The 15,894-nt window shown below is 30.9% G+C and overlaps 3 protein-coding genes across 3 annotated transcripts; all 3 read left to right on the top strand.

Annotated features, from left to right (window-relative positions):
* The first annotated feature begins 1,512 nt into the window (after positions 1 to 1,512).
* Positions 1,513 to 2,332, top strand: LOC111290926 (dirigent protein-like). The gene has a single exon (XM_022882449.2). The coding sequence runs from the start codon at positions 1,575 to 1,577 to the stop codon at positions 2,133 to 2,135; it is 561 nt and encodes a 186-aa protein (XP_022738184.1). The 5' UTR covers positions 1,513 to 1,574; the 3' UTR covers positions 2,136 to 2,332.
* A 5,384-nt stretch (positions 2,333 to 7,716) lies between these two features.
* On the top strand, positions 7,717 to 8,488 carry LOC111291158 (dirigent protein-like). Its single transcript, XM_022882777.2, has one exon. It carries the CDS (start codon positions 7,727 to 7,729, stop codon positions 8,285 to 8,287), a length of 561 nt encoding a protein of 186 aa, XP_022738512.1. The 5' UTR covers positions 7,717 to 7,726; the 3' UTR covers positions 8,288 to 8,488.
* A 597-nt stretch (positions 8,489 to 9,085) lies between these two features.
* LOC111289903 (GDT1-like protein 1, chloroplastic) lies at positions 9,086 to 14,858 on the top strand. The gene is made up of 12 exons (XM_022881263.2): positions 9,086 to 9,338; positions 9,728 to 9,809; positions 10,233 to 10,520; positions 10,932 to 10,985; positions 11,379 to 11,440; positions 11,590 to 11,658; positions 12,051 to 12,102; positions 12,263 to 12,337; positions 12,497 to 12,626; positions 13,293 to 13,363; positions 13,769 to 13,816; positions 14,637 to 14,858. Exons 1-12 carry the CDS (start codon positions 9,166 to 9,168, stop codon positions 14,706 to 14,708), a joined length of 1,176 nt encoding a protein of 391 aa, XP_022736998.2. The 5' UTR covers positions 9,086 to 9,165; the 3' UTR covers positions 14,709 to 14,858.
* The last annotated feature ends 1,036 nt before the right edge of the window (positions 14,859 to 15,894 follow it).

Genomic DNA, 15,894 nt, shown 5'->3' with positions numbered 1-15,894 from the left:
TTATCTTATATTTGATATGTACAATAATTTGAAATAAATATAATAATTTATTTATTGATCAAAATTATCTTTTTTTAAAATTTATACAATTTAAATTATTAATATAATTTTTAAAATATAATAAAACATATAGATTTAATTCCATAAAATAAACTTCTTTATTTTAAGAGGATTGAATTATTTTATGATAAGAGGAAGATTAATTTTGCTACCAATCCTATCTATTTTTAATATACAAATTGAATATAATATAAAGTAATTATCCTTATATATTATTATCATGATATCTCCAAATCTTATATATCAAACATTTAGCAATCAATAATATTAAAGTAAGCCTTAAGTGTCAGGTGAATCCTTCCCGCTTTCTTCAAATTTCAGAAAGGATGCACCTGGCAGGTCCCCTCGTTTAAACCGAAATGAACCATTTGGTAGACCTAATTGATGCCAGACCACCACCTACACACTGCTAGTTCTTAATCTTTATAATAGCATTCTTTTACTTCTTCCCCGGAAAAATAATTAACTACATGATTTACAATCGTAACATTATAGAATGTTTCCCAAATATTTAATTTGCAAACCTCCAAAATGAAAATTGAAAGCATGAGAAAAAAAAAAAAAAAAACAAGGGCAAAACGAAACTAATTTTATATATACTTATTCAGTTATTTGGTTCAACTTCTGATTTTTTTTTATGTCAAAAAGTTGAAGCTGAATTAAACAACTTAGACAAAAAATAAAAGGTTCTTTCTTTAATTTCTAGGAAACCTGAAAAATGCAAGTTTTAAAGTCTAAAACTAAAAATTGTATGATAATTTTTGTTTTTTTTATACAAAGAAAATCACAAATTTAAAGATAAAAAAAATAATATCACTTTTTAAAAGTGATTATATAAATCGATTGAATTAAATATTAAATTCTTATGGTAATTTATTAGAACATGAGAAATTCATAGAAGAAACATGTTTAATTATTTTAAATAATTTTAATTTGATAATACTTTTCACCATACTCTTCGTTAACAACATCTTTAAAAGTGTAAGCTCCACCTTAGATTAATATATGTCCAATTCGATTCCTAGAAATGAAAATGAATATTAAAATGCGATTTTCCCTTTGGAACAGAACAGTAAATCTTAAGAAATATGCACTGCACTATCAATCTGTCATAACGTGAGAAAAGGTGTCCTGTCACAGATCCTATATAGGACCATTTATCACCAAAGCATCCCTTGAGTTAAAGCATTAATTCAACTGTTCCTTAAAGATAAAGAAAAACACAACAATGTTGGTCTGCCTAATTTCCTTAAAGCATCCAAAAATTGCTTTAATCTTTGATCTGAAGCTATCGAAGAGGATCAGTTCAATAATGCGTAGGCTCCAGCTGATTGAAGAGTAAGTCAATGGACGTAGTTTCTTTTGGTGGAGTCACTGCTATCCAATCATTCCTTCAAAGCCAAGCATAAGTTCTCACAATAGGAATTTGCTATAAGTAGGCAGCTGCAAGTTTTATCAAAAGCACACAATCTGTTATTTCATAGTGTTTTCAACCTTCTTCCTCTGAAATAACAATGGAAGCTAAGAGATTTCTGCTACTTTTCTTCCTTCTCTCCCTCATCTCCATATCTACTGCTGCAACAACTCAAAAAGTTCGGGCCCGGAAGCCTTGCAAGAGCATGGTGTTTTATTTCCATGACATAATTTACAATGGCAAGAATGCGAAGAATGCGACTTCAGCCATCGTAGGTGCACCACAATGGGCCAATAGGACCCTTTTGGCGGGACAAAACCATTTCGGAGATTTAGTAGTGTTTGATGATCCCATTACCTTAGATAACAATTTGCATTCAACCCCAGTTGGTCGTGCACAAGGCTTTTATATCTATGATAAGAAAGACATTTTCACTGCTTGGTTCGGTTTCTCTTTCGTTTTCAATTCTACCGAGCATACGGGAAGCATAAACTTTGCTGGGGCTGATCCATTGATGAACAAGACCAGGGATATCTCAGTAATTGGTGGAACTGGTGACTTCTTCATGGCTAGAGGAGTGGCTACTTTGATGACTGATGCCTTTGAAGGGGAAGTTTACTTTCGTCTTCGAACCGATATTAAATTTTATGAATGTTGGTAACAATTTTTCCTCTTGCGGTACACCAATAACCAATTGTAATTTTCATTTTCCAATCGTCAATTTGTTGTTTCATGACAATGAATGAATTGTACGAGTCTTTATTGTGGTTAAGGCCCCTACTGGCTCTGTCAATTTATTAGACAGAACTTACATGAAATTATTTAAGAAAAATTTATGAATTTTTTTAAAGCGATTTAATAAAAAATTTATATAGACAATTTGATAAATTTAATGTGAAGATTAATAATATATAAAATAATTATTAAAAATATTATTTATAATTTAAATTTGATCCATAATATTTAAGAATAAAAATTTTATCAATATTTTTACTAAAAATATTTATTTAATAAATGTATTAAAAATTTTTAAATTTTATATACTTAATTTATATTATAAAATTTTTTAATTTTAATTTTAATTTACTTTTTTATAAAAAATTTAACGAGCTTCAGCTATAAAACTTTATTCAGACTTTTTCCTGGTTTACTTAGAGATAATGTTGTTTTAGTTTTGTCTCTTGGAGGTTGGTGCCTTGGTGGTCCTAGGCTACTCCTTGCTAGGCTCCAAGATGGTGGGGGTAGTAAGAAATTAAGAAGAGAGTTAGGGGCAAATGGGTCTTTAGATTTTTTTTTTATTCTATACGGGAATGAGGATTTGAATAGCTATACATTAAATATTAAATCAAACTAGCATAATTCCTGCGTTTTGCGGCCGGCTCGAATAGAATGTAATTAAACAAGCACAGATTAATCAATAGGAATATGCAAAATTAAATAAAATAGATAATTTAATGAAAAGAAACTCTCCAACCAATCTGGGGAGACAAACAATTTGAATTGTATGTGAGTTTAATATCAAAAAATAAATCCACCTATAATGCATACAAAGATATTTTTTTTTTTGTTTTATCTTCTAATTTAATTCACTCTTACAAATCATAAAATTCTTCAATAAAAAGAGATAATAAAGAATTTATTTTTTTATCACACAATTAGTCGTGACTCATACATTACCAGTAGAAGAAAAAAAGTCAAAATAAAACATTAATTGAAAGAGTAAGCTGCTTAAAGAACGACATCAAAATTTTCAACATAAATGCAATTATTTTATTTACTACTTTCAAGAAGACATATTTGCTAATCTATGAATCTCATCTACATTTTTTTTTTTTTTGTCTCTTTTGCATCACCAATAATATTTTAACATAGTTCGAATGTAATTCACATTTTTTTAAAAACAAATGGATGGCATCAATCCCACTAATTATAACTAATATTATCAATAATATTATAATATAAATCATAAAATTATAGTTAAACTAATTAATTAAAAATGTACCTTCCGATTCTTCAATAAAAACCTTGTCAAAAAGTATAATACACAAAAAGAGTATTTTAATGAAAGCAATCCGTAAGAACAAAACAACATTACATTTCATAAGCACACAAACAAACAAATTCCTAAATAGCATTCAAACACACAAATACAAAATAAATAAATAAAAAGTACATTTCCATTACTACAAATATGATTATCCTAAACAAATGAAAAAAAAAAAAAAAAAAAACAACAGGATTCAACGTTTATATTTATTGCCAACTTATTCATATTTCATTAAATTTAATTAAAAATAAAATAATAATTTAAATTCATTAAAATTTAAGATTTAAGAAAATCTTTTTTATCTGCCTCAAATTCACCAAAAGCTTTAAGCCTATCAAGAATTTGTCCCATCGGAGCCAAAAAAGATAAAAATGACAACACCAAAACATTGGAAAAAAATTAAAACTTAAGCATTTAAAAGACATAAATGTTAGGCTCATGTATTGTACTTATCCCATTGGACATTGTTTTTAAGTTATAGTGATTGTGCATATGTATAGTAATTGTGGACCCTAGGAAAGTTCTTGTCAAATACAAAGGTTTTAATTAGTAAACCTTTAAGGCCATGACTACCAAGTACCAATAACCATTCCCAAATCATTTTGTTGGCTTCGAAAATGTACTCGATTATTGGAAAAAAGAAAATGAAATAATTTGTTAGTGTTATAGCAACAAAATGAAAAGTGTGGGAAGTTTGTACTATTGCAAATTGAAAGAATGGCTGGAAAAACCATGTAAAGTTGAGCTTTCAACTTAAGCATTTAAAAGACATAAATGTTAGGCTCATATATTGTACTTATCCCATTGGACATTGTTTTTAAGTTATTGTGATTGTGCATCTTTAGTGTTATAGCAACAAAATGAAAAGTGTGGGAAGTTTGTACTATTGCAAATTGAAAGAATGGTTGGAAAAACCATGTAAAGTTGAGCTTTCAACTTAAGCATTTAAAAGACATAAATGTTAGGCTCATATATTATACTTATCCCATTGGACATTGTTTTTAAGTTATTGTGATTGTGCATCTGTATAGTAATTGTGGACCTTAGGAAAGTTCTTGTCAAATACAAAGGTTTTAATTAGTAAACCTTTAAGGCCATGATTACCAAGTACCAATAACCATTCCCAAATCATTTTGTTGGCTTCAAAAATTTACTCAATTATTGGAAAAAAGAAAATGAAATAATTTGTTAGTGTTATAGCAACAAAATGAAAAGTGTGGGAAGTTTGTATTATTGCAAATTGAAAGAATGGTTGGAAAAACCATGTAAAGTTGAGCTTTCAACTTAAGCATTTAAAAGACATAAATGTTAGGCTCATGTATTGTATTTATCCCATTGGACATATAATAATTTTTTAAGAATTCTCTAAGTGAGAAATATTTTTTAAATTTAGTTCAAATGGTGGAATGATTTAGATAAAATTTCAATACAAGTAATTGTATTTTTTTTCAAATAAAAATTTGGATTGAAAATATTTGACAATTATCTAAAGATGAGATTTTTAGAAATTTCAAATGGTAAATTTTTAATAAATCTCTATGTGAGAAATTTTCTCTAAATTTGACCCAAATGATGGAATAATTTAGATGAAATTTCAATAAAAATAATTTTCATATTATTTTCTTTCCAAAAAAAAAAAAAAGAGAATTTCTAAATAGATCAAAAATGGTTAAAATTTTAGAAATTCAAAAGAGAAAATATTTTTAATTTGATCCAAATGGTGAAATAATTAGATTTATTTTCAACGAAAATTGATAATAATAAATAATAATAAATAAATATTTTTTCGACGACAGAGCCTCTTCAAGAAATTAAATAGGGTTCTTGAATGCTCTTGAGGTGATGAAGTATTTTTTAAGAGTTTTATCAGATTGATGGAGACGCTTAAAAATTGTTTCTAATATTATTTTCTTTTCAAAAAAAAAGATAATTTTTAAATAGGTCAAAATGATGAAAATTTTAGAAATTCAAAAGAAAATTTGATCCAAATGGTGGAATAATTAGATTTATATTCAACGAAAATTGATAATAATAATAATAATAATAAATAATTTTTTTTTGACGACAGAGCTTCTTCAAGAAATTAAATAAGATTCTTGAATACTCTTGAGGTGAAGAAGTATTTTTTAAGAGTTCTACCAGATTGATGGAGAATCTTAAAAATTGTTTTTAATATTTAACATAAAATTTAAAACCATTAGACTTCAAACCTTAGGATAAATTTGAAATAATATGGTACCATCTCTTGGATGGGCATGTGGGGATGTTATAACCTTCGTCATATGTAATCGAACTCCCGAACCTTATTCTGATTAGTAGATTCGAATTTATTCTTTTAGGGACCTTTAGTCAAGCTTAGGAGTTTCTTAAAAAAATAGATTTCTTAAGTGACCAATCACACCTAATAAAAAATTGGTGACGATTCTATTTATTTGTTAAATCTAATTATAAATTTTTAGATATATATGTTATGACACATGTATTTCGTATATTTATAAATTTTATCTTATGAATTTTAAATATAAAAAAGTCAAAAAAAAAAAAAAAAGATGGGAGAGTCACGTGGCCTCCAATGAAGGATTGAAAAAGAGAAAGAAAAACCTCAGGTGATGTGGATAGCCTCTACAAAAATCATTTAAAAAAAAAATTATGCAAAAGCTGGGTACCACGTGGGTATCTCGGCTTTCTCCTTGCCTTTTTACTTCCTATTCTCTTTGCCATTTTTTAGTCTTTATCAATTTTTACAACTCTTCATCGATCTTTGTCCAATGTCCAATCGATCTTTTCTTTCTTTACTTTTTTAATTCACACACAAAAGCTAATAAATTGAGTCATGAAAACGAAACAAAAAGAAGCTACAAATAAAAAATTTAAGAAAGTGCAAAAAAAAATAAAAAAATAGGGGAGTGCCACATGGACAACTCCTTCGTTCAGCATTCTTTGCAAAATTAATAATATGGATGCTCAATGCGAGTTTTCAAAATCAAATGTTAATCATTTCACTTATTTTATTGTTTTTTTTTTTTGTTGCCACAATTTATTTCATTGTTTAATTTAGGTAAGATTTTTTTTCATGTAAATTGGATGTCAAAGATAACATTATTTATTTGTTAGAAGAAGAAATTACCAATAAAACCTGTTGAATCACACAACAAATTAATTCCTTTGGTTTGATTTCAAAGAATCAAGTTAATGGATGTCTATAAACATATGTTAAGACGAGTTAAAATTTTATTTTAGAAAGTATTTCGTTAATTTAGTGCACTATTCTGATCATCAAAATAAAAAATTATATTAATTAAAAACTTTTTTATGCATGATAAATATCAGTGTATCTATAGGCACAAGCTCTTTCACGTTTCCAATAATTTCAAATCGTAATAATTAATTGGATTTGGTGACAACCATTGGTTCATGTTCCTTCAGAATTTGATGCTTTTACCAATCTACATGGCATAATGAAGCTTGGCTTTTTGTTTGTTTGGGTTGGTTGGTGAGTCTAACTAAAGGAGAGATCTATTGCTTTTTCCTAATTGAGAAATGATGGAAATGATGAATAATAATTAATGAAATTAAAATGAAAAAGAAATAAGGATAGTAGTTGAGAAATTGATGAAAAGGAAATTTTTACATACACGATTAAATTTTTTTTCCCCTTTTCAAAGAACATGAGTTGGGACACCGCTTTGCCTAGTGCCTCTCGTGACGAGGATTCATTTATGCCTTTTATTTTTTACATATGCCTCCAATGATTATGCTTAGTCGTAGAGATGAAGTTATCGAAAATAGAGGGTAGCATTACTTCGTCGTAGAAAACACTCATTTATTTTTTATTATGTCGACGTAGAAAATACTCATTTATTTTTTGTTATGTGCATGCTTATAAAAATTTATATTTAATATACTGTCAATATATAAATTTTATTTATTATTAATAAATCAGATTATTATAACTCATTAATAAGATGAATTTGATGATAATACGTAATTAATCACAGTATAAATCACTTTAAGTCAATATTTGCACTTAAAGATTTGTATAAATCTAATGTAAATAAACTTATAAACTATGTATATTTTTTATGTAGTGTTAGAACTCTTAATTATGTAATCAAAATTTGATATCTGATTACCTCAAATATTAAAAAAAATTCTATATATATCGGCCTTGGAGTAGCCAATTAATCCTAGAAAGCATACAAGAAATGGCTGCTACAAGACTCATTGCAACTCTTGTGCTTTCTTTCCTCCTCCTCTCTAGTTCCGATGCCACTCATAGGAAGAAAATCCGATCGCGTCGGCCTTGTAAACAGATGGTGTTTTACTTCCATGACATTCTTTACAATGGCAAGAATGGCAAGAATGCAACTTCAGCCATAGTGGGTGCACCTGCTGGGGCCAACAGAACAACCTTGGCAGGACAAAACCATTTTGGTAACTTGGTTGTGTTTGATGACCCCATTACATTAGATAACAATCTACATTCAATCCCAGTTGGACGTGCTCAAGGCTTTTATCTCTATGACAGGAAAGATTTTTTCACAGCTTGGCTAGGATTTTCCTTTGTATTCAATTCTACTCGGCACAAAGGAAGTATAACCTTTGCGGGGCCTGATCCTCTGAACAAAACTAGGGATATCTCGGTGATTGGTGGAACCGGAGATTTCTTTATGGCTCGAGGGATAGCCACTTTGATGACTAATGCAGTTGAAGGGGAGGCTTATTTCAGGCTCCAAGTTGATATTAAGTTACTTGAATGTTGGTAACCACTAACGAGTGTTCTTGTCACTTGTGGTCGGTTTCTATATGTTGTTTGTTTGCTGCAATTTTTTTTTTTTTCATTTGGTGCTTCAATTTTCATCTTATCCATTTTATTCAAGTTTTAACAATTTGGTTTGTTTGTAACTTGTAATTTTCTGTATGTTTGGTTGCGGGCAACTTTTTTATTTAGTGTTTCAGTTTTCAAAGTTTTTTTGCCAGATACTTTATTCAAGTTTTGAGATGCTGATAATCTTACCGTATTTTAATCTATTAATAAAATGCTAAATTTTATTTTAATGGTTAAATTTTTTATAAATAAAAAAAATTATAATTTAAGTTTAAAAAAATCATAAATGTTAAGATTTGAATTTTAAATTTATTGAATATCATCAAAATAATTGTATGAAGCAATCTCAATAGCCAAATTAATAATCTCACGTTTATAATAAAAAAAAGTTTGCTAACTTAAACTTGCAATTATTATCTATATCTCATGTAATTATTTATTAAGCTAAAATAGCCTTAAAATTTTACAAATCTCGACTATAGACGCATGGGTATGATTTTAAGCGCATTTTGATTTAGGGCATTTGTGAACCCAAAGGTCCCTGACCTTTACAAAAGCCCATGGCTATTAATCCAATCATCTCGCAAAGCGACAAGCAATCTGGACATGGACCCAAGATTAAGCCCAGGCAGCGATTTCAAGAGTTGATAGTTGACGTGAAGCGAAGATAACCGCTGAATTCGTTTTGGCGCTATTCTCCTACTAACTTATCCATCCATTTATCTATGGACGCGATCATTCATTTCAAAAGCCAAAACGAGAACCAGAAGTTAACAGAGACAGAAGCAGAGAGCTGCTGCCTGAGAGTGGGAGAGAATGCGAGGCATAACGCTTAGGGAGAGCGGATTGGTTGCTCATCCACTGTTGCTTCCATGTCCTAGACCTCCCAACTCTTTCACCTCTCATTTGCTTTCTTTGAATGTTAATTCTCTCGCCAAGAAGCACGCCTCCAAGCTCTCTTCTCGCCACCAAACCCTTCTCTTCTCCAGGTATACTTTCATTTTCATTTTAACCCATTTTAGAGGTCATTTCTCTGTACAACTTTTTCTTTTGAACCCTGCCTGTCTACTTCTACTTAAAAAGCAAATTGTGAACCCAAAGCAACGGGGCTGCTGGCGGAACATGCTTGTAGTGTAACTTATGGGTTGTTGATCCGGGTAGTTTTAGTATCTGTCAGGTGGGGGAAAGGATGGCTATGTCAATTTGAAATTACATAATTGCTCGAAGAAAAAGAAAAGCACCGATATATTTCTGACTGAAGAAACACAAATAATTTGAACTTCACTCTCTCTATATTAAGAGCCAAAATGCAGTGAAAATGGTTGTGAGTGGAGAAGGCATTTCAATTATAGATTTAAGAAGAATTTATTGTATGCAGGTGTTTTAGAAATTGGTTTGTAAGCACATGTGAGGAGTTTGGTGGTCTTCGGAAAAAGGTTGCTGTACATCAGCATGGCCTGGTAAGGTTTCTTAAATCAAGTCTCTTTTTTCTTCTTTGGTTAATGAATTTTAACTACTATTTGGATAAGTTTAAATACAGTACTGTTATGATATTCAGTTTGGGAGGATAGAATGTGAAGTTTAACAAAATCATGCCTTTAATGAAAAATATGGTATTTCTTCTTTTATGATATGATTCAAAAGCCTAATGTTGTCTTTTTCCTTTTGGATGTTATAATCAGGAAAGAAGTTGTTTGTGTATTCTCTTAATAATTGTAACAATTAGCTCTTTTTATCAGTTAATGTTGATGACTGATCCATCATATTTGCGATTGAAATAGTTTACATAGCATTTCTGTGGCTTCTGTCTGCAATATATGAGTTCTTCTCTTGGCTAACAAGTTGTTTATATGTACTTATCCAAGTGTTTTATTTCCTACCAGGAATATAAGTTTGTTGATAGCAAGAACAGGGAAGAGATTATAGCATTGGGGCACAAATCCAAGGATCATGCACCTGTGAACAATAACATGATAAGGGGAAATTATATTGCTACAGATTTGGCAGTCTCAAATACATTGTTTAACAATCTGCTAAAGTTTATGGTTCTTTTTGTGTTGCTCACATTTGAAGGCTCACAATCAGCAGTTGCCCTCTCAGATATTGCTAGTGGCTTGCAGTCAATTCCTTATGTAGGAGACCTTGGTGATATTAGCACAGGTTTTGCTTCAGTGAGGAAAATTTCCCTGTAACTTTTATATATGATACTTTTATTGTTTAAATTAAGGCCTATGTTGGTGATTCAGCTTCATTATGGTGAAGCTTAAAGTAACTCTTCTTTTAACTGCTTAGCCCTTAACACGCTTCACTGTTCTTTAGAGTTAATGTTTAGGCAACTGATCTTTTCAATCTGAGCATATGACTATTGTAACTGGTGTGGCATTGTTAGTCCTTTAGTTCTTATTCCCCCTCTTAGTTGTAAACATCAATTACTTCCTAATTCACTATGCTTTGCAAAGTAAGTTCAGAAGGAAAATGAAAGAAGGAAAACACTCGATTTTTCTTTTCATAGAATCAAGTTTTCGCACATATGAGAACGCATCTTGAACTACAGTAGTTGAGATATTTTCTTTCTATTGCAGGCATTCTTGCTGATATTTTTCTCAGAACTAGGAGATAAAACCTTTTTCATTGCGGTAAGAGTGAATTCTTTTTAGCAGTATTTTATTAGTATTGAGAAAGATTCTGTGAATGATCTTTTCTTCTGAAGCTATTTTATAAATGGCATCAAATTATGTAAACTTTACTTGTCTAGACAGATCCATATCTGTTTCTAGAAAGCATAAATTTTGTATCTTATTTTTTTATTGAGATAACTTAAAATCTGTCATTTACTGTTGCCATTTTTGGCTGGGCATGTTATGGTCAGAAATATTTTTCTCACTGCTAACAGAAGATATATTTTTTAACTCATTTATTTTTCAATATTTAACCATTTTCTTTTCCATTAGCATATGTATATAGATTCCTTAGTTTTCTTACTGAAGATAGACTGTTGAATGCACCCTGATTTGGATGTTTTTATGCAGGCACTTTTAGCTGCTAGAAACTCTGCTGCTGTAGTTTTCATTGGGACTTTTGGTGCACTTGCGTATGTTGTTCTGCCCATGCATGGTGATTTAGAAGTCCTTTGCATTTTTTAATTTCATTAGATGAGATTCCTCATAGGTGTGTGCTTCTCTGGGAAAAGACGTTGAAATGTCTTTTTAAATAATTGAAGTGTTTATCTATTATGTACAGGGCAATGACAATCATATCTGTTGTTCTCGGAAGAACTTTTCACTATGTTGATGAAATACTTCCATTCAGGTTTCTCCCTTGTGATTTTTATGCGTATTATAAATGTGGGCTGACAAAATTCAATTATCCCAAGGCAGTGTGCATATCATGATTAAATGTATATTGTAATGCTACTAAATGCAACAAATGTGTATAATCTTGAGACATTTCCTAATCAGTTTCTACACGGATATTTGAAATGTAAAGTTAAATCAATGGAAGAGATAAAATGTTCTATTCTGCTGAAGTTTAAATCAGTGCATCATTACACCTTTAAACAATTATATAGTTCAAAAGAGCTACGATGATTATGCAAATTAGATTATGTTCAAAATATCTTTGGTCAGGTAGTTGTCTTGATGTGATCTTTAGTATGGTTGGTTTATAAGTTTTTTTTCTAACATCAGACTATTAATGCCCAGGTTTGGTGAGGCTGATCTGCCTATTGATGATATTGCTGCAGTTTGCCTTCTGGTATATTATCTCCTAACTTTTTATTAGGCTTTAGCAGTGGGGTGAAGATGGGGAAAGCACATTATATACTCAGAAATGTGCTATAGGGAAACCTGTAGTTTGGAATTTCTTTTCCAACTGACATTAGCAGAAGAGTTAGCGCCACTTCACAAAATTGCAGGTATACTTTGGAGTTTCAACGTTGCTTGATGCTGCTTCAAGTGATAATCAAAAAGCAGAAAATGAACAAAAGGAGGTCAAACTACCACTTGTTTATATGCTGTCTTAAGAAGCTTGCTGAGCTTCCTTACATATTTAAGCTCCAATATTGGTCCTCTTTTCAAGTAAATTTTCAAGTAAATTATTTCATTCCATAGTTAATTAAATGACTTTCACATCTTATTGTATCAAACAGGCAGAACTAGCAGTTTCAGAATTTTCTGGAAATGGAGCTGGGATCTTAGCTGCTGCTAATACTGTTATTGGCACTTTCCTCTTAGTTTTTGTTGCTGAGTGGGGTGATAAATCATTCTTTTCCACAATAGGTCAGTGCCGATGCGGCAATTCACATTTATCATACCTTCTTTGCTACATTAGAATGGATCATTGTTCTCTTGTTACACATGCTTAACACAAGATCATTATCATTTATATCTATCTTATGATGGCTAATTTAATGATGTGCTAATTGAGAATGACTTGTTTAGATCAAAACAAAGTAGGTGGATTTTGTGATGCATTTTAGTGTGGAAAAGAATTTTCTGTGCATTTACTTTCCATTATATATCTCAAGGCAGATGCATCTCTAGTCTTAACAACTCAAGTTAATGGCCAAGAGAAAAATACAAGTTGATTACGTAAACTCTGAAAGATTATGGAAAAGGGAATTCTTTTATATTCTTCTATTGAAAAATGCTTTCATATTCTAAATGCAGAATTTCAGGGCTAAATATTATGTAAAAGCTATCTAAATTTGCCTGAAATCTGTTATTTGTGAATTCCAAAGCACTTGGTTTTTTCTCCTTTTCTTGCTGTCTGGTGGTTTGAGACTAAGATGTTGAGATGTTTAGGAATTTTCAGTCAGGATTATCTAATCATACAAGTTTTAGCTGGTGAATTTCTCAAGCCAGAGTCAAGTCTTTCGCACTCATTCTAACAAGCAAAACTGCCTCTGTATCAAGTATTTACATAATTCCTATCTTCTCATTCAGCACTAGCAGCAGCCTCTTCACCTCTTGGAGTCATTGGAGGCGCACTGGCTGGTCATGGTGTTGCTACTCTGGTAATTTATAATTGACAAAAAAGGATAAACACAAAAATAGTCTTTGTTTGCGGTGACATTCTACAAGCTAGAATATTTGCAAAAATTTCAAGTTTACAAGAAAACAGGAAAACAAATTTTTTTTTTTGAACACATGCTTTGAAAATTTTGTTTTGATATTAGAATATGTAAAGTGAATTTACTAGACTTTGATAGTGCTACTTCTACAGATCTTTTCTAATATGTAAAATGCAATTGCAGAATATAAATATATAAGTAAAAATTGCTTGGATGTGTTAGCTGAATAACCAACTTACTCCAGATATCAGGACCTTTTTTAATCCAATTAAAATTTCCACTTTTTCTCTTTAGATTTTGATACAGAAACAAAGAGAGACTTGATTGACTTGCAACTTCTTTCTACAGCTTGCGGTTCTGGGAGGATCTTTGCTGGGAACATTCTTATCAGAGAAGGTAAATTTTTGAACTTTCAACCTTCTTCATTCATTCATAAAACCACATCCTAGAGTATTTCTTGTTCCTAATTGGTTTCCACAGTTTCCCCTTGTATTGCAATTTAATTCTAACCAGGCAAAGAGCATCGGAGGCCTTATTTCTACTGCATATGTGGAATTACAAATCTCTAACTTGATCTTATGACGTACAAATAATTTTATTCTTAAGCTTAAAAATTGAATCTTCCTTACAGTCAATGCTTCAAGATATTCCATATGGACTTAGAACATTTCTCATCGAGTTTAGAGTGATTTCAAACTTACCAGCACCCAACCTTGTCTGATTCCTTTCCTCATCAAGCCTATTAATTAGATTATTCTAAACTATTGTTTTGTTAGAAATACAAGGTGGCCATAAATCTCCTTACGGATCTAGTCAATAATGATCTTTATTTTCTGTGGAATATATTTAGAGTATGCAATGAAAGTTTGGTTTGAGCCAGTTATCACTATATTATCTAGCCAACAGATTTATTCCTTGGTATAAATCGTCTAGTCCAAGAACCTAAAGTCTGCATCATCATGGTGTTTGTACCTTTAAAAGTTGCATTGGTTGGACCAACATGTTCAGGCTACCACGTAGTGTCATCCCATATGACTAATACTGAGTTTGGAATATCTAGACAGTGGGGGCTGTGCGGATTGTGCGCTATTGGGACATCCTTCTTCCTTGCCCTTTCAATGCAACTGCTAACTTTAAGCAGTGAAGCATATTAAGCTTTCTGATATGCATTTCATCCATCAAATGCAACTGAACTCTTCTTTTGATTCTTGTGCAGGCCATTGCCTACATCGGTGGTACTCTCTTTCTTGTCTTTGCTGTTGTAACGTTGATTGAGATTGTGAATTAGAGGTTGGAGTTAGAAACTAAAATCACATTTTTGTGCACTTATCTACTAAGACTTGTTCTTTGCTTCTGTTATTGATGACATCTACATATATCATGGATTTATTACATACTGAATCAAATCATGAGCTGAAACATGAGTGGATAATTGCATCCTGTATGATTTTTCTTGTTGCTGAAGATCTGTAATTGGTGGCTGATATAACACAGACTGTGCTTGGTACAATTGAAAAGTGGAAAGTTGGAAAGAGGTGAATGGAAAAGTGGAAGGAATATAAATTTAAAGTGTGTTTGGTACGAAAAAAAAAAAAGAGGAAAGAAAATAAGAAAGATTATCATTTTTCACACTCATTAACAAAACCAAATCACTTCACTTCAAATTGAAAAGAAAAAAATGAGAGAAAATGAAAGAGATGTGAACATTTATTACATATTTACAAAATTATCTATATATTTCTTTTTCATTATAATTTATAAAAGGTTATAACAGTAAAATTATATAATTTTTACTTTCTTTTCTTTCATTTATCAATTCTACCAAACAATAAATTTTAAAAAAAATTACATTTTTTTTAACTTTTCTATTTTTTCAGCCAAACACCAATAAAAAAATATTTTTTATTATTTAATTTTTTTTTCTCTTCTAATCTTTTATCTTTTTATTTTTCTTTTCACCCTGTAAGCAAAGGCAAACAAAGGCAAACGAGAACTTCAAAAGGGCAAAGGCAAACAAAGGCAAACAAAGGCAAACGAGAACTTCAAAAGGCCAAGCAGGGCAAAGTTGGGTCAAAAGTTTAGGCCTTTTTTCCTCGCACTTTCTTTAACTCTCCAGGGGGTGGGGTAACATTCACAATGTATACACAGTTCACATTGTCAGGATTCTATTACCCGGGGATTCTACTACCCGGAGAGCTCGGAACTGAAGCCGTGTCAGTTACCAGAGCCTTAGTCGTACTACCTGTCGCTGTGTATAAATGGTATCAGACCTTACAACTTGCCAAGATAGTGAGAAGAAAAGTATGTTTCTAAAGTTTTGATTATTTAAATTGGAAAAGGAAAAGCCAAAAGAGAGTCTTACTTTCATAGCAACTCTAGTTCTCAACCTTCTTCCTCCAGATCTTCTTTTAATTTGTCCTCCCCTCCATCTACTGTACTTAAAAAGTCCTCATCTTCTAAGCTTAAGCTCTTAT

This window comes from Durio zibethinus, chromosome 11, assembly GCF_047325235.1.
Source record: "Durio zibethinus cultivar Kanyao isolate XHJ-2024 chromosome 11, ASM4732523v1, whole genome shotgun sequence".
Classification (NCBI taxonomy): Eukaryota; Viridiplantae; Streptophyta; class Magnoliopsida; order Malvales; family Malvaceae; genus Durio; species Durio zibethinus.
Note: the sequence above shows the minus strand (reverse complement) of the source record. Positions and strands in the feature narration are given on the sequence as shown.

What these genes read in the sequence shown, in the direction of transcription:
- LOC111290926 (XM_022882449.2), top strand. Translation starts at nt 1,575, where the DNA reads ATGGAAGCTAAGAGATTTCTGCTACTTTTCTTCCTTCTCTCCCTCATC.
- LOC111291158 (XM_022882777.2), top strand. Translation starts at nt 7,727, where the DNA reads ATGGCTGCTACAAGACTCATTGCAACTCTTGTGCTTTCTTTCCTCCTC.
- LOC111289903 (XM_022881263.2), top strand. Translation starts at nt 9,166, where the DNA reads ATGCGAGGCATAACGCTTAGGGAGAGCGGATTGGTTGCTCATCCACTG. An exon ending in CAAACCCTTCTCTTCTCCAG is followed by an intron (nt 9,339 to 9,727) that starts GTATACTTTCAT and finishes TATTGTATGCAG; the next exon opens with GTGTTTTAGAAATTGGTTTG. An exon ending in GGGACTTTTGGTGCACTTGC is followed by an intron (nt 11,441 to 11,589) that starts GTATGTTGTTCT and finishes TATTATGTACAG; the next exon opens with GGCAATGACAATCATATCTG.